The following is a 17,242-nucleotide window of genomic DNA, read 5'->3' on the forward strand; positions in this document are numbered from 1 at the left end:
AAGATTGCGTTAATAAAAATCTATTCTATATATGTATATATTTTGTCTTTTTAGGGCCGAACTTACACTGAACATATGGAAGTTCCCAGCCTGGGGGTGATTGGATTCAGGGCTACAGCTGCTGGCCTATGCCACAACCCACAATGACGCCAGATCAGAGCTGTGTCTGTGACCTACACTGAAGCTCACAGCAATGCGGGATTCTTAAACCACTTCCAGAGGCCAGGGTTTGAACACAAGTCCTCATGGGTATTAGGTTTATTATTGCTGAGCCACAACAGGAACTCCTATTCTATATTTTATTTTATTTTATTTTAGCTTTTTAGGACCCCCACCCGCAGCACATGGGAGTTCCCAAGCTAGGGGTCAAACGGAGCTGTAGCTGCCGGCCCTACACCACAGTTACAGCCACACCAGATCCTTAATCCACCGAATGAGGCCAGGGATCAAACCTGTGTCCTCATGGATGCTTGTCAGGCTCGTTAACCGCTGAATCACGACGGGAACTCCTCTTTGTATCTTTAATGGTAAAAAAATCATAGCTGTTGAATGACTTGCTGAACAGATAGTAGATCTAATTCGAGCAGAGGAATACAGTAATAGGAGACAAAGCAGGGAAATAGTACTGCACTTCCTAGAATTAAACCCACGGTGAAGTGAATACACACTGCCAATAGTATATCAGATAAACAAGTACACTCATGAAAATTATAAAATTAAATGTCTGTCTTAGTCATTGATTGCCAATATTTTGATGAATAGGTTATTCTTAGCCTATCTTTGTTCAAGTGATTTGCATATATCATGCAAACAAATAGAACTACCCAAAGAATGCCTACGCTGTGTAGTGCCGGTGGTGCACTCCCCTGGACCCTTGGATTGGCCTGTCTATTCACCTTATTTGCATGACGTGATTTAATAAATGAAGACCCCGCCCCTCTGGTGCTTTCTCCTCTCGCGAAGAGATGTGTGAGCTGGGACTTGTCCCTAGTTACGTAAGCTCCGCCCTCCGGTGGCTAAGCCCTTCCGCCCCGTCTTTAGCTCCATCTCCTCCGCGGAAAGCACCACGGACCTAGCCTCGTTTCCTTCCACTCTCAGCGTCCGTACGTCTCTCCGCTGCCATCTTTTCAGAAACGCACGACGCACGCTCCGCCTCTTTCTTCCCTTTTTGTCGCGCAAATTCTGCGCCCCAACCGCTCGGCCTCCTAGCGCCACATTCCCGCCCCCTCTACACGTCCCAACGGCAGACGCCGTGAGCCCTCCACCTCAGCCAACCGGCGTCCTAGCGCTTGTAAGTCCCTCCTCTTTATGCAAATAAAGACCTTCTCACACTCAGCCTTTTTTTTAAAAATAAGGACAGCCCTGGAAGTAATGAGGCATAGGGTAGGAAGCGCCCCGCCCTTTATGCAAATCAAGAGGCGTGTCTAAGCGCGGAGGGAGGCGGGAGGTGGGGGGGCGCTCCCGGGGGCGGCGGTTGCCCGGATGGGCCGTTAGTCGGAGCCCAGCCGCGGAGTGAGCGAGGGAGACGGGAGGAGCCGAACCCGGCGCCATCCGCCGCCATCCGCCCCCGCCCCACCGCCATCCCACCCCGGGGAGCCCTTAGACCCCGGTCCCGGACCCCCGCGCACCCGGCCAGGTGAGTCTGGGCGAGCCGAATGCTAACGCCCTTTTCCGGCGCAGGAGCGGTGGTGGCGGCGGCGGCGGCGGCTGCGGCGGCGGCGGCGGCGGCGGCGGGCCGGGGGGAGGAGAAGCTGCCATTAGCCGCCGCCATTTTGTCCTCCTGCTGCCGGGCCTGCCTGCCCCTCCCCCTCCGATACTCCCACCCTGGGACCCGCATCTCCAACCCTTCTCTGAACGTAGCTTCCCCTTACCCACCCACCTTCCTGGCTTCTTTGGGCGACCTTCCCCTCCTGGGCCGTAACTCCTCACCCTCCTTTGCGGTCTTAGCCTCTCACCCCTATTTGTGGGCCCCCTTTCCAGCCTCCGGTCTGGGGTGGGCTATGCCTGACCGTTCTCTTCAAGACTGTCCTCCATAGTGGACCCCCTCCCATCACCCAGCGCTAGGGTCCCTCGTTCTTGACGCCCCACTTCGCGTCAGGTCACTCCCACTCTAGAACCCTGCTTTTATCCTGCATCTGTGCTTTCTACGTTCCTCAATCTCCTCTCTGCGTTTTTCATTTTTGCTATTCCCCATCACCTCCTTTCTATTTCAATCCCCATTTCTTCTAGTTCTCTTTACATTGCCCCCTTACTGTGGTCTGCACCCTTTTCCTATCCATCTTGCTTAACATGTATTATTTTCCACTTGCTTTCTTATTCTCTTTATTAGCTTTAATCTCTTCACTCCGCAATTCATCTCTTCCCCCTTTTTCTCATAAATTTATTTTCAGACTGGTCTTCTTAAATACTTACCAAGCAATCCCCATCTCCTCATTTAACTTGTCTTAAAGTTCTTGATTTCAGTTTTCATCCTGGTACTGTATGGATATCCCACCAACCCCCATTTCTTTCCTTTGCACCATTCTCTGTAAATGAATGCCTGGACACTCAGGAACTGACTGCTGATGCAGAGTTTGGCCTACCTGGGGAGCAGGGGGTATTAGGGAAAGAGAAGACTACCGATGGGCGTTTTTACTGGGGATAGGAAAATGAAGTTGGTTCTGGCCTTGGCTCCATGGTTACCTGATGTGCTTGAGTTGGATCCATAATGCTTTGTTTTTTTTCACATCTTCATAGGGTAAACCAGAGCCCACCAGTACTTCATGTGGAGACAGATTTTTTTTTTCCGGAGCTGGGATGGGGCAAGTGTAGGAAATGGTATATCCCAAGTACTTGGTTCTGTATAGCTTGGGAGTGTAGAGCCCCAATTGTTCCCTGAGGAGTTCTATGGCACCAGCCCCCAGTCTGGCTGAGCAAGCTCATAAAATCCTTAACTCCTGGCATACCTTCCTGCGAAGCTCCCCAAATGGGAGTGAGGCTTCTGGGAATGGAACCTGGGGCACAGTTAGGAAGCTGGTGTCAAGTAGGAGATCTAAAGCTTTGTTCCTTACATGATGGAGTTGTAGGTCTCTGGTTTTTTCTAGGCCTTGGGTTTGCCTTTTTTTTTTTTCTTTTTTTTATTGTAGGTCTACGAAATGATTTTGGTGGAGAGAGAAGAGCTTATTACTTGTGGGGATAATAAAAAGGATGCTACCCTTTATAAAGTGGCACAAAGAGGAGAGAGTTTATATTAGGAAAATACTGGATTTTTATTTGGGTTTTCTTGGCAAGAGGTGCCTTGGGGGGAAGAGGGAACATGGCATTTGGGCTCTGTTGGGAGCTCAGTTGATCGTGATTGCTTAAAAAGACCTGGGGTATTTGAATAGGCCAGAGGAAAAGATAAGCGAGGACCATATATCTGAGCTCCTGATGAGAATGAAAGGGTGCATCTAGGCTTTTGTTGATGTCTCTAAATGGAGCAGAGATGGAAACACTTGGTGTCTGGCCCACAGGCTCCGGCACGTTTTGGGGGAGGTGCCTGCAGGACCCAACGTACTCAATGAGCTTCCAGCGCAATGTCCGATCGCTCGGGGCCGACTGCCAAGGGGAAGGATGGAAAGAAGTATTCCTCGCTCAACCTGTTTGATACGTATAAGGGCAAGTCCTTAGAGATCCAGAAACCCGCTGGTGAGGGTCCTGCAAAGATGTTCCTAATTATTGGAGGCTGGGCATGAATGGGGTGTGTGTTTCAGAGCTCTTTGAAGGGAACCTATATCAAAACATTAGATGAACACTAGAGACTTTCCAGCTTTATCTTGGGTCCTGTAGGGGTACATTGCACTTTGGGTGAACACCAGTACCCTCCTACAAAGGCGTGTCTGTGGTTTCCTGTCTTTGGACACGTAAGAATTGGAGGCAAAGAAATATGGACTTGGAGACGTCTGGGGCCAGCTTGCTCCCTGCAGGCTCTAGTTCAACCATCCTACATAGAAGTATTGAATGTAAAGCATCTCTGCCTTCCTTCCTTCCTGATAGGATTTTGGAGATTACCTGGGGACAAAGAGAGGGAAGGTTTCTGAGAGAACTTTGATAATAAGACATTGAGAATGTCTAAATGGGGCCTGAGGTAGGATGCTCAGATCTTCAGTGTGAAGCATTTTTCACCTTCATCTTTTCTCCAGTTGCCCCTCGCCATGGCCTGCAGAGTCTCGGGAAAGTTGCTATTGCTCGGCGTATGCCACCCCCAGCCAACCTTCCAAGCCTGAAAGCCGAGAACAAAGGCAATGACCCCAACGTCTCACTAGTGCCGAAAGACGGAACAGGATGGGCAAGCAAACAGGAGCAGTCCGACCCCAAGAGGTAGACAGGCTTGGGGGACCTAGAGTTAAGGAGTACTTTAACTTTGGAGTTCCTATTGTGGCTCACTGGTAACGAACCTGAGTAGTATCCATGAGGATGTGGGTTCAATCCCTGGCCTGGCTCAGTGGGTTAAGGATCTGGTGTTGCCGTGAGCTGTGGTGTAGGTTACAGATGCTGCTCGGATCTGGCATTGATGTGGCTGTGGTGTAGACCAGCAACTGCAGCTTCGATTCCCCCCCTAGCTTGGGCACTACCATATGCTGTAGATGCAGCCCTAGAAAGACAGGGAAAAACCCCAAACAAACCATGAGTATTTGGACTTCAGAATGAATTGGGGCTTGGTCTGGCCTGGCCACATGAGAGTCAGAGACAAAGAGGGAAGACTCTCTTCTGCCTGTTGAAAGACTCCTGTTAGATGACTAAGGAATGGTTCCTTTAGCTTTCACACAGAAAGAAAGCTTGAAGAACAGATGACAGCCTATGGTATGGATGACAAGTTTATGGTATTGTATTTATAAACGGTAGCAAGGAAGCCTGGGATCAGTCTTTATCCTCCATCAGTTGGAGCAGCAGGGGAGCCAGAGCCATTTCAAGCTCTGGATGACCTTCCCATCCTACCATCCCCTCAGTTCCGATGCCTCAACCGCTCAGCCGCCGGAATCGCAGCCACTGCCGGCTTCACAGACGCCTGCCTCCAACCAACCGAAACGACCCCCAGCAGCCCCAGAGGTATCTGAAGACCTGGATGTTATTTAAGGTGTATGGGCAGGAATGGCTTGTAGCTCCTCACCTACATCACCATTTATCATTTCTGCTTTCTCAGAACACTCCTTCGGTTCCAAGCGGGGTAAAGTCCTGGGCACAAGCCAGCGTCACCCATGGAGCACATGGAGATGGTTAGTGCAGCAGGGTTTGGGGAGGTATCTCTGGGCGCCCTGAGGCAGGAGCCCTGCACTGTACCTACAGCAGTGTGTACCTACTCTTCTTTGTCTTACATTTTGGATCCCATGTTCAGTTTTATGGGGCTCATGAGCAAGTTTATCTCAGTCTCACTTGAGAGTAAGGAGGGGGTCCCAGAACTGACCTTATTTCTTGGGGAATGAGCACCTGATATGTGGCAAGTGAGTTTGGAGGTATAACTGGATCTGGTATCTGTCTCATAGTGCATCTTCAGTACATGTACCTCTGTCTCCTACTCTTGTACCTTATCCCCAACAGGTGGAAGGGCATCAAGCCTACTGTCACGATTCTCTCGAGAGGAATTTCCGACCCTGCAGGCGGCTGGCGACCAGGACAAGGCTGCCAAGGAAAGGGAGTCTGCCGAACAGTCGTCTGGGCCCGGACCAAGCCTCCGCCCCCAAAGTGAGTGGCTGCCATTAGTGAGTGAATGAGTGGTTCCCTTTTGGCCAGGACATTGCCTTATTCCATCTCAGCTGAGTGCTCTCTTATTCATCTTTCTCCCCATCGTTTTCATCTATGTTCACTCTGCTTTTTCCAAAATTACAGATTCCACAACTTGGAGGGACGGAGGTGGGCGTGGCCCTGATGAGCTGGAGGGCCCGGACTCCAAACTTCATCACGGCCATGATCCCCGGGGTGGGCTGCAGCCTTCAGGCCCACCCCAGTTCCCTCCCTACCGCGGAATGATGCCGCCCTTTGTGAGTTTGGAGATCATGTTTTGGATTGGTTGCACTGGAAGCTAGAGAGTTAGGAAGACTTGGTGTTCAGAGGGGGCATTTGGAGAGTAGGGGTCTATAACGTAAAGTGAAGGGGGAGGACGATAGGTTTAGGGAGCTGGTAGGCTATTTGATAGCCCTCTGAGCAGCTACTGTTGGGCTCTTTTGCAGATGTATCCCCCATATCTCCCATTCCCTCCGCCCTATGGACCCCAGGGGCCTTACCGATACCCCGCTCCTGATGGGCCTAGGTGAGTAATCCAGTTCTGGGTTTGTGGTTGGGTACTGGGGAAGCCTGCTGGGCAGGAGATGGTTTTCTAGCCAGGAGGCTCAGTCTTGTATGTCATTATACGACATGTCATTCTTCTATTCTCTTCTTTCATTTGCTTTTTCATACACAGCCGTTTCCCCCGTGTGGCAGGCCCCCGAGGCTCAGGGCCACCAATGCGCCTCGTAGAGCCTGTGGGTCGGCCTTCCATTCTTAAAGAAGATAATCTCAAAGAGTTTGACCAGTTGGACCAGGAGAATGATGATGGTTGGGCAGGTGAGTAGACCAGTATTTTAGGGCTTGTGGGGGTTTGTTTTGTTTTGTTTGGGCCTGTGGCACACACAAGTTCCCAGCCAGGGATCACACTTGAGCCACAGCAATGACAATGCCATGTCCTTAAACCATTGAGCCACCAGGGAGCTCCTGTTTTAGTCTTAGTAAATCTGGAGTTCCCTTTGTAGTGCAGCAGAAACGAACCTGACCAGGAACCATAAGGTTGCAGGTTTGATCCTTGGCCTTGCTCAGTGGGTTGGGGATCCAGCATTGCCGTGAGCTGTGGTGTAGGTCACAGATGCGGCTTCGATCCCGAGTTGCTGTGGCTCTGGCGTAGGCCAGCGGCTACAGCTCCGATTGGACCCCTAGCCTGGGACCTTTCTTGTGCCAAGGGTCCGGCCATTAAAAAAAAAAAAAACTGATGAGGAAAAAAATCCAGTCACATGGGAGAGAAGCAGGCATTGAAGGATAAGGGAGCTAGATGGAGGAAAGCTAAGGCCTGGTAGAGACCTAAGAGGAGTGAGGGTGGTGCTGGAGGTCAGCGGGAGAAGGGTAGTTGGCCTTGGTAGTGCCTCCCGTCGTGCAGCTCCGGACTCCTTCCTGTGTTCCGGAGGCTTCCTGAGATTGGAGAGCAGAGTGCTTGGTTACCCTTCTCCTTGTCCCCTCAGGGGCCCATGAGGAGGTCGACTACACTGAGAAGCTCAAGTTCAGCGATGAGGAAGACGGGCGAGACTCTGATGAGGAGGGAGCTGAGGGCCAGTGAGTTGGGGACCTCTGGGGAAGGGAGGGGGGCTCCGTTTCTCTCACACTGATGATATGCTCTTAAAGGCGCTGGGGTTGCAGCTGATTCTAATTCCACTCTTGGTCTGCTCACAGCAAGGAGTCCCAGGCAGCTGCCGGTGAGGAACGGCCCCCTGAAGCAGATGGCAAAAAGGGCAACTCCCCCGGCAGCGAACCGCCCCCTCCCAAGACGGCCTGGGCAGAGACCTCTCGGCCTCCAGAGACAGAGCCGGGGCCTCCTGCCCCAAAGCCTCCCCCACCCCCACCTCACCGGGGCCCCGCCGGGAACTGGGGCCCCCCTGGGGACTACCCAGTGAGTGCCTACAACAAGGGGTTGAGAGGGTCAGTTGTGGGAGATTAGTTTCAGCTGAGTAATTGAAGCAGCAGTACTAGAGGAAGCTGGAGGGAGGGCAGCCGAAAACGGGCTGCAGGAAGTGTAGGGCTGTGGAGCATCTCAGAAAGGGTTTGGAACATTGTTGGTGTTAGGCGAGTCTGGGTGAAAAGAGAAATTGGGGTGCCAATTAGGAAAAACAAGGAGACCTGGGTGTTTGGGTCTGTGGAAGAGGAAATAGACTGAATTGGTCATTACCTGGAGAGGCCATCCACCCCAGGGCCTGGTCTTGGCACACATAGCTAGAGACAGTTGGTCAGTCAGTTCAAGAGACCATAAGAAACATAACAACTGACACCCCTGGCCCTGCCGGGTCTGCCCACTGACAGGATCGAGGGGGCCCTCCCTGCAAGCCCCCAGCACCTGAAGACGAGGATGAGGCATGGCGACAGCGGCGGAAGCAGTCTTCATCTGAGATCTCCTTGGCTGTGGAGCGGGCCCGGCGGCGGCGAGAGGAGGAGGAGCGACGCATGCAAGAGGAGCGCAGGGCTGCCTGTGCCGAGAAGCTCAAGCGACTTGATGAGAAGTTTGGGGCACCCGACAAGCGGCTCAAGGCAGAGCCTGCGGCACCACCCGCTGTCCCTCCTGCCCCCGCTCCACCACCTGCAGTCCCCAAAGAACTCCCCACACCTCCAGCACCTTCACCGGCACCAGTCCCAACACCTGAAAAAGAACCAGAAGAGCCGGCACAGGCCCCTCCTGCCCAGTCCACCCCCACTCCAGGTGTGGCTCCAGCTCCCACCCTGGTGAGTGGTGGTGGCAGTACCAGTAGCACCAGCAGTGGCAGCTTCGAAGCCAGCCCAGGTATGGGGATGGTGACAGGTACTACCAGGTGCCAGATCTCCAGATCTCTGCTTGGGGTTGAGGGTGCAGGTGGTGAAGATGGGAGTATGTGAGAAGGCAGCTGTTGGGTTTATTGGAGTGTCAGTGGTAGTAGTGAAAAAGGTCTTTTTGCTTATGTGGACCTCTAAGGGGGAAAGGTTTTGTTGTCTCTACTCCTGAATAAGTAGTGACCTAAAACTACTTTCCATAGATTTAACATGGAGGAAGACGGAAGAAAGTTATTTTTGGCATTTCATGGGAAGTTAATGCCACCACTGTTGGCTCTTAAGAGGCTATGAAGGGTTTTTACAGGTTTTAAAATGAGAAAGTCTTGCCTTTAGAGGGGGTGCTAGAGGTGAGAGCTGAAATTATGGCGGTGTTTATGGTATATCTGTTGGCGGGTTAGGTCACTCTAATTATTGTTTTTTCTTTAATGCAGTGGAACCCCAGCTGCCCTCAAAAGAGGGTCCTGAATCACCAGAAGAGGTTCCTGCACCTGCCACACCGCCAGCACCAAAGGTGGAACCCAAGGGTGATGGGATTGGTCCTACCCGGCAGCCCCCCAGCCAAGGCTTAGGCTACCCTAAATATCAGAAGTCATTGCCGCCTCGTTTCCAGCGGCAACAGCAGGTGAAACAAAGCTACTTCTAAAGCTGTTTCTCTCCTTGGTTTCAACATTCATCCTGTCCAAAAGTTTCTTTCTGTGTTCTACCAGTTCTGCCTCCGTTGTGTCACTTGAGTTTCCATCTAATCCAGATTATCACATTTGTATAGTAACTTTTTTTTTTTGCTAGTTCTTTTTCCTGTCTGGGGCCTTTGATGTTTTTCTCATCTCTTTTTGTCCTTCCCCAGGAGCAGCTCTTAAAGCAGCAACAACAGCAGCAGTGGCAGCAGCATCAACAGGGCTCTGCCCCACCTGCCCCAGTACCCCCGTCACCACCACAGCCTGTGACTATGGGGGCTGTGCCGGCTCCACAGGCTGCTCCACCACCCCCAAAGGCCCTGTACCCTGGTGCTCTGGGCCGGCCCCCGCCCATGCCCCCAATGAACTTTGATCCCCGATGGATGATGATTCCTCCTTATGTGGACCCCCGGCTCCTCCAGGGCAGGCCCCCTCTGGACTTCTACCCCCCCGGTGTGCATCCCTCTGGTAAGGGACCATGGGGCGGTAGGGGGTTGGGGGACGCCTTAGTCTTGAGAAGTGGATGTCAGCATCTTGCCATGGGGATCAAGGGCCATCAGTTAAGGGAGCTTAGCACTGCTGAGATAGCTCTTTGTTGCAGAAAAAAAAAAGCAGTGGTCCTTCTATAACTAGTATTTACTTGGGTGGAGGTGGGGGTGATTCATTTATAGGGGAACTTCATGAATAACTATGTTGGTGGGGAGCAGACAAGGCCCAGGAGATGAAGGCACTGACATTGTCTCAGCTGATGTGGAGGGTTATGTTGGGGAAATGCTTTTTGGCTGGAGGGCCTGATGGAGGGTTATTTTTCTCATACTGTTTTGTTTTCTCAGGCCTAGTTCCCCGGGAGCGCTCAGACAGTGGAGGCTCAAGTTCAGAGCCATTTGAGCGCCATGCAGCCCCCCTCTTACGAGATCGGGGCACCCCACCAGTGGATCCAAAGTTGGCCTGGGTAGGAGATGTCTTCACCACCACAGCCACTGACTCCCGCCCCCTTACCTCACCACTGCGCCAGGCTACCGACGAGGAGGACAAGGGGATGAGGTGAGTCTGTGTAGAGAAATGGGTGAGTTGCTAGTGAGGAGTCTAGGCTAGGAGACAGGTACTTTGGATTATCAGTGAATGGATGGGGTAAGTGTGAAAGGAGTGTTGGTTCATAGTAATAAAGTGTTCTTTTGCCTCACCTAGTTTGTTTTTTTCATCTTGAGATACTTATTTCAATTCTTTTCTGTCTCCCTCTTCAGGAGCGAGACCCCTCCAGTACCCCCACCGCCCTATCTGGCCAGTTATCCAGGCTTTCCCGAAAATGGAGCCCCTGGACCCCCGATTCCTCGCTTCCCTCTGGAGGAGCCAGCTCCCCCAGGGCCCCGTCCCCTCCCCTGGCCCACAGGCACTGATGAGGCAGCCAAGATACAAGCTCCACCACCCAAGAAGGAAACTCCCAAGGAGGAGACACCACAGCTGACAGGCCCAGAAGCTGGTCGAAAGCCTACCCGTGGAGTCGGAGGCCAAGGCCCCCCACCGCCTCGAAGAGAGAGCCGCACTGAGACGCGCTGGGGTCCTCGTCCGGGCAGCAGTCGTCGGGGAATCCCTCCAGAGGAGCCAGGGGCCCCTCCCCGCCGGGCTGGGCCTATCAAGAAGCCCCCACTAGCTACAAAAGTTGAAGAGCTGCCCCCCAAGCCCCTGGAACAGGGGGATGAAACCCCCAAGGTTCCAAAGCCAGACACACTGAAGACGGCCAAGGGGAAGATAGGGGGCCCCAAGGAGACCCCACCCAGTGGGAATCTTTCCCCTGCCCCGAGGCTTCGGAGGGACTATTCCTACGAAAGAGTGGGTCCTACCTCTTGCCGGGGTCGGGGCCGAGGGGAGTACTTTGCCAGAGGGAGGGGTTTTCGGGGAACCTATGGGGGACGAGGGCGGGGAGCCCGAAGCCGAGAGTTCCGTAGTTACCGAGAGTTCCGAGGAGATGATGGTCGTGGAGGAGGGACAGGGGGACCAAACCATCCGCCTGCTCCCCGAGGCCGCACTGCCAGTGAGACACGAAGTGAGGGCTCAGAGTATGAAGAGATCCCCAAGCGGCGTCGGCAGCGGGGCTCAGAAACAGGCAGTGAGACCCATGAGAGTGATCTGGCCCCCTCAGACAAAGAGGCCCCCACACCCAAGGAAGGGGTACTCACCCAGGTCCCTCTTGCTCCCCCACCATCAGGAGCGCCCCCTTCGCCAGCCCCAGCCCGTTTTTCCACTGCCCGAGGTGGGCGAGTCTTCACTCCCAGAGGGGTGCCGTCACGCCGGGGCCGGGGCGGCGGGCGGCCTCCTCCCCCCATCTGCCCAGGCTGGAGCCCTCCAACCAAGTCCCTGGCTCCGAAGAAGCCTCCAACGGGTCCTTTGCCACCAAGTAAGGAGCCTTTGAAAGAGAAGCTGCTCACAGGGCCTCTGTCCCCTGTGGCCCGCGGAGGCAGCAGTGGAGGCAGTAACATGGGCCTGGGTGTGGAAGATGGGGAGCGGCCCAGAAGGAGGCGACACGGGAGGGCTCAGCAGCAGGACAAACCACCTCGCTTCCGGAGGCTGAAGCAGGAACGGGAGAATGCTGCGAGGGGGGCCGAGGGCAAGCCCTCTTCCCTATCCCTGTCAACCTCGGCTCCGGGACCGGAGGAGGCCCTCCCCACAGTAGCAGTGCCCCCACCGCCTCGCCGGGCAGCTGCCAAGTCTCCCGACCTGTCAAACCAGAACTCAGACCAGGCCAATGAGGAATGGGAGACTGCGTCAGAGAGCAGCGACTTTGCCAGTGAACGCCGAGGGGACAAAGAGGCTCCACCGCCAGCACTACTAACTTCCAAAGCCGTGGGGACTCCGGGGGCGGTGGAGGTGGAGGCGGACCAGGCCTTTCAAACATGTCCCGTGGAGATTTGAGCCAGAGAGCCAAGGATCTGAGCAAGCGGAGCTTCTCGAGTCAGCGGCCTGGCATGGAAAGGCAGAACCGGCGCCCGGGTCCAAGCAGCAAGGCCAGCAGTGGTGGCGGCAACAGTGGAGGAGGAGGTGGGGGGCCTGGAGGAAGGACAGGCCCAGGGCGAGGGGACAAGAGAAGCTGGCCATCTCCCAAGAACCGAAGGTGGGTAGAGTGCACGTTGTTAGGTTTCTTCCTAGAGTTAAAAAGCAGGTGGGAAAGAAAACCTACGGGGAGGTGGGCTGCTGTAGAGTTTGCGGTCTGAGGGCACAGCCTGGGGCCACTGTGAGACACCAGGTTGTCCGTGTTGAGGTAAAGCACTGGAAAGCACTTGACAGAGTCAGGACCACCCGTGTTTGCTTTCCCCTCAGTGGAGCGTGTGCTTAGAGTTCTTAGGAGCGCTCATCTGGGTTTTAGCAGAGGACAGGTTGAACATAGAGAGGGAGGAGAGTTTTGACTTGGAAAACATTAACAGTTGGGTAAATGCTAGAGCTGATGCTCTGTTCTCTTCAGCCGTCCTCCGGAAGAGCGGGCCCCAGGGCTGCCGCTGCCTCCCCCGCCCCCCAGCAGTTCTGCTGTCTTCCGCCTGGACCAAGTTATCCACAGCAACCCTGCTGGCATCCAACAGGCTCTGGCCCAGCTCAGCAGCCGCCAAGGAAATGGGGCTGCACCTGGGGGGCACCCAAGGCCCAAAACTGGGCCTTCCCAAACCCCTCAAGGACCGCCGCCGCCTCGGCCCCCAGCCCGGTATGACCCTCAGAGGGCCAACAGCAACAGTGTCACTTCCGGTAAGCTGGAGGGGCTAGGGGTGCTCTCCATGCCCAGCAAAGGTCAGGTGCTGGAGGGACCAGTTTCTTTGGCCTTGGAGCCTGGATGCTGGGTGTCTGCTTAGGGTAGAAGGATTGGGAGGTGGATTAGGAGGAAAACTTGGGTCAGTAATAGAGCAGGGCAGATGCTGATCGATTTCCCCTTTTCCCCAGACCCCCACTTTGAGGAGCCGGGGCCGATGGTGAGGGGGGTGGGCGGAACACCCCAGGACTCTGCCGGGGTTAATCCCTTCCCCCCCAAACGTCGAGAACGGCCTCCCAGAAAACCGGAGCTGCTGCAGGAGGTGAGGAATGGGGCTTGAGGTTGGGCTTCATTGCTCTCACTTTTGAAGGCTTTTGCCTATGTTTTCTGCACTTTTTCTGTTGTCATTGTTTTTTGCCCCAAATCCTTAGTTGCTGCTTGTCTCCCGTGTGTCTCCCTTTTTGCCCACACGTAGGACACCTTGTCCCAGCTACTTACTTTCTCCAGTTCCCACTTCATTCCTGTTTCACTTCTGGTCTCTCTCACCTTTAGGAATCTTTGCCATCTTCTCACACCTCTGGATTCTTGGGCCCTAAACCCGAGGGCCCGGGCCCTCAGGGAGAGTCCAGAGATGCAGGAACAGAGGCCCTAAGCCCTCACATCTGGAATCGTTTACATGCCGGTGAGTTAAGCTGAGCAGAGAGGAAGGCTGCGTTAGAGGGCGTAGAGCCGGACGGGCCGCACAACCGTCTTCTCTCCCTTCTGTTCTGTCCGTGCTCTTCCCAGCCGCTGGCCGAAAGCGTTACCAGCCTGGCTCCATGGAGCCGTGGATGGAACCCCTGAGTCCGTTTGAAGATGTGGCTGGCACAGAGGTGAGTGAGAATGGGAGGGGTGTCCGAGCTGGGATTGTGTTGCGTGCTGGTTGTACTTCCCTGCCTGTTCCTGGGAGTGTGGGGCCGTCCTGCCATGTAGTTAGTTATCTCTTTCCTGTAGTTGTATCTCAGTCAGATATTGGGGTGCTTTCTCTTCTGACATAACACCTTCTCCACTCCTCTCAGATGAGTCAGTCTGACAGTGGGGTGGACCTGAGTGGGGATTCTCAGGTGTCATCAGGTCCCTGCAGCCAGCGAAGTTCCCCTGATGGAGGACTCAAGGGGGCAGCAGACGGGCTCCCCAAGCGGCCTGGAGGCCCCTCACCCCTGAATGCTGTTCCTGGTGAGGGTCCACCTGGCTCTGAACCCTCTGAACCTCCTAGGAGACGGCCACCTGCCCCCCATGATGGGGATAGAAAGGTAAATGCCCAAGAAAGGATAAGAACGTTTCTGGGACTCAGACCTCTGCCTTCCCTTTGTCTCCCCTTTTCTCTTCCTGGGCGTGCTGATTGGGCTTCCGTTTGCTTTCTTCAACCCCACCTCACTTGTCGCCCCACCCAGGAGCTGCCACGGGAGCAGCCTCTGCCCCCTGGGCCCATTGGCACAGAGCGATTGCAGCGTACAGACCGAGGCCCAGAGCCTAGCTCCCTCCGGTCGGCCCATCGACCTGGTCCCCCAGTCCAGTTTGGCACCAGTGACAAGGTCTGCATGGGCTAAATCTAGGTGTCTTGGGCTGGGTGGGGAGAAGAGGAGGACTAAAAGGGGTGTGGAGGATGCACGTCGGAGTCACGGGACAGTTTCCTCTGTCTCATCGTCACAGGACTCGGATTTGTGCCTAGTGGTAGGAGACAGTTTAAAAGCAGAGAAGGAGCTAACGGCATCAGTCACGGAGGTGAGCGGGGGAGCAAGGTTTGGTGGGAAGGCCTCAGACTTCTGGTGAAAGGTGTCCGGGAGTGACTGTGCCTCCAGGTTGCCCAGTAAGCCCTGAACAAGGCTTTTTCTTCACAGGCCATTCCCATCGCTCGAGACTGGGAGCTGCTCCCCAGTGCTTCTGCTTCAGCTGAGCCTCAGTCCAAGAGCCTGGGTTCTGCACACTGTGGCCCAGAGCCCAGCTCCTCAGGCCAACGCTTGTACCCTGAGGTCTTCTATGGCAGCCCTGGGCCTCCCAGTTCTCAGGTAGGTCCTATTTCCTATCCCAGAGCCCCTTTCTGCCTGCTCTCTCCTAAGATCAAGCTTTCCCAATTCCTAGTTTCTAAATACTTATTTCTGTCATTTTTTTCCCTGCATTTGCTATAGTGGGTGGAGTGGGCGCGCTCTTCTTGTCCAGGAAAAAGGAGTTGTTCCATTTTTACTCTCCTGTAGGTCTCGGGGGGACCATAGACTCTCAGTTGCATCCCAACAATGGAGGCTTCCGCCCTGGGACACCCTCACTGCACCCTTACAGGTAACCCTAGATCCCTGTGGATCTCAGAAGGAAATGCAACTGTGTTTCAGGGGAGAGGGAAGGGGGAAACATTTTTAGGGTATCTGGAGGCGAGTGGACTTAAGAGATACTCAGACTGAAGGAGTAAATGACTCGCTTCCTAACACCATTCTCCCCCCCTTACCCCATTTCTCTTCAGATCACAGCCCCTATATCTGCCCCCGGGCCCAGCCCCACCCTCAGCACTGCTCTCTGGGGTAGCCGTCAAGGGCCAGTTTCTGGATTTCTCAGCACTGCAAGCAGCAGAACTGGGGAAGTTGCCAGCCGGAGGAGTTCTCTTCCCTCCACCTTCCTTCCTCTACTCTCCAGCTTTCTGCCCTAGCCCTTTGCCAGATCCACCCTTGCTGCAGGTAAGAGGTGGGTGGGTCCTGGGCTTTGGGGAGTTAGGAGTCAGGGGAAGAATGCTTTGGGGGAATTGACATTGCTCCCGATCCCAAACAGGTGCGCCAGGATCTGCCATCCCCCTCAGATTTTTATTCTACTCCTCTGCAACCTGGTGGCCAGAGTGGTTTCCTCCCCTCGGGGGCTCCTGCCCAGCAGGTACCTTTTGTCTTCCCAGTCCTCCTTCATTCTATTTTCCTTCTAATCTCCAGCTCTTTTGTTACTTGTTTGGACTCTATCCCTGGTTTTCTGACATTCCCCTGCCCCCAGCACACACTCCTATGTTCTGATTACAGATGCTTCTACCCATGGTGGACTCACAGCTGCCTGTGGTAAACTTTGGCTCCCTGCCACCAGCACCACCTCCTGCTCCACCGCCCCTTTCTCTGTTACCTGTGGGTCCTGCTCTGCAGCCCCCCAGCCTGGCTGTGCGGCCTCCGCCTGCTCCTGCTGCTCGGGTGCTGCCTTCACCGGCCAGGCCCTTTGGCCCTAGCTTGGGGCGAGCAGAGGTAAGGAACAAGATTGAAGCTCGAGAACCCAGAAAGTTGGGGGCGGGGATTCAGTATCCCAAGATGAGAGGGTTGAGACCAAGGATGCTCATGAATTTTGTTCTTTTTCCTTCAGCTGCACCCTGTAGAACTAAAGCCGTTCCAGGATTACCGAAAACTGAACAGCAACCTTGGGGGACCTGGGTCGTCACGTACTCCCCCAGCTGGAAGGCAAGAGAAGGAAATGGGGGTGAAGATGAAGACTGCCTATCCCCAAGGACCAGCTGACTTTGGGGTCCAGGGATGGGTCTTAGATTTGCCTCAAATAGGAATTTCTGATGGTGGCTCAGCAGGTTAAGAACCTGACATGGTGTCTGTGAGGATGTAGGTTCAATTCTTGGCCTCACTCTGTGGGTTTAAGATCCCGTGTTGCCCTGGCTGTGGTGTAGGCTGGCAGCTACAGCTCCGATTAGACCCCTAGCCTGGGAATTTCCCTCTCCCGCAGCTGTGGCCTTAAAAGGGGTGGGGGGGGAGAAAGTTTCTCTCAAATACCCTTTCTCTTTTAGGTCTTTCTCTGGCCTCAATTCCCGTCTCAAGGCCCCACCTTCCACCTACAGTGGAGTTTTCCGCACCCAGCGCATCGACCTCTACCAGCAGGTGAAGGAGAAACCCCTGTGGTCCTAAGTCTGAATTGAGTTATCGTCTGAGCTCCTTTCCTTCCATCCCTGACCTCCCAATATGATCTCTTCCACATGTACCTGTCTCCCAGGCCTCCCCACCAGATGCCCTGCGCTGGATGCCGAAGCCTTGGGAGCGGACAGGGCCACCATCTCGAGAAGGGCCATCCCGAAGGGCAGAGGAGCCCGGGTCCCGAGGGGACAAGGAGCCTGGGTTGCCCCCACCCCGCTGAGGGAGTTCCCTTTGCCCCCCACCCCCCGGGGCTTGTATATAGATTATAAATATATAAGGGGGAAAGGGGCGGGAGGGGAAGGGTTGTGGGGCTGGGGCCTTGCTCCCCTTCCTCCCCACTCCCCTGGTCCCCTGTCCCTGGGGCC

General features: G+C 54.6%; 1 protein-coding gene across 1 annotated transcript; it reads left to right on the forward strand.

The window, feature by feature from the left end:
* Positions 3,514-17,162, forward strand: PRRC2A (proline rich coiled-coil 2A). The gene is given in 32 exon segments (NM_001114675.1): positions 3,514-3,666; positions 4,161-4,338; positions 4,968-5,067; positions 5,162-5,234; positions 5,557-5,700; positions 5,845-5,996; positions 6,186-6,265; positions 6,416-6,558; positions 7,224-7,314; positions 7,432-7,648; positions 8,056-8,530; positions 8,988-9,178; positions 9,401-9,698; positions 10,064-10,274; positions 10,475-12,080; positions 12,083-12,339; positions 12,688-12,962; positions 13,155-13,285; positions 13,516-13,645; positions 13,750-13,835; positions 14,022-14,255; positions 14,397-14,537; positions 14,656-14,727; positions 14,844-15,011; positions 15,198-15,207; positions 15,210-15,279; positions 15,458-15,668; positions 15,760-15,858; positions 15,996-16,208; positions 16,324-16,418; positions 16,754-16,844; positions 16,957-17,162. Coding segments are annotated over 32 exon segments (6,495 nt in total). The 5' UTR covers positions 3,514-3,554; the 3' UTR covers positions 17,098-17,162.

The sequence above is a fragment of the Sus scrofa genome, chromosome 7, assembly GCF_000003025.6.
Source record: "Sus scrofa isolate TJ Tabasco breed Duroc chromosome 7, Sscrofa11.1, whole genome shotgun sequence".
Classification (NCBI taxonomy): Eukaryota; Metazoa; Chordata; class Mammalia; order Artiodactyla; family Suidae; genus Sus; species Sus scrofa.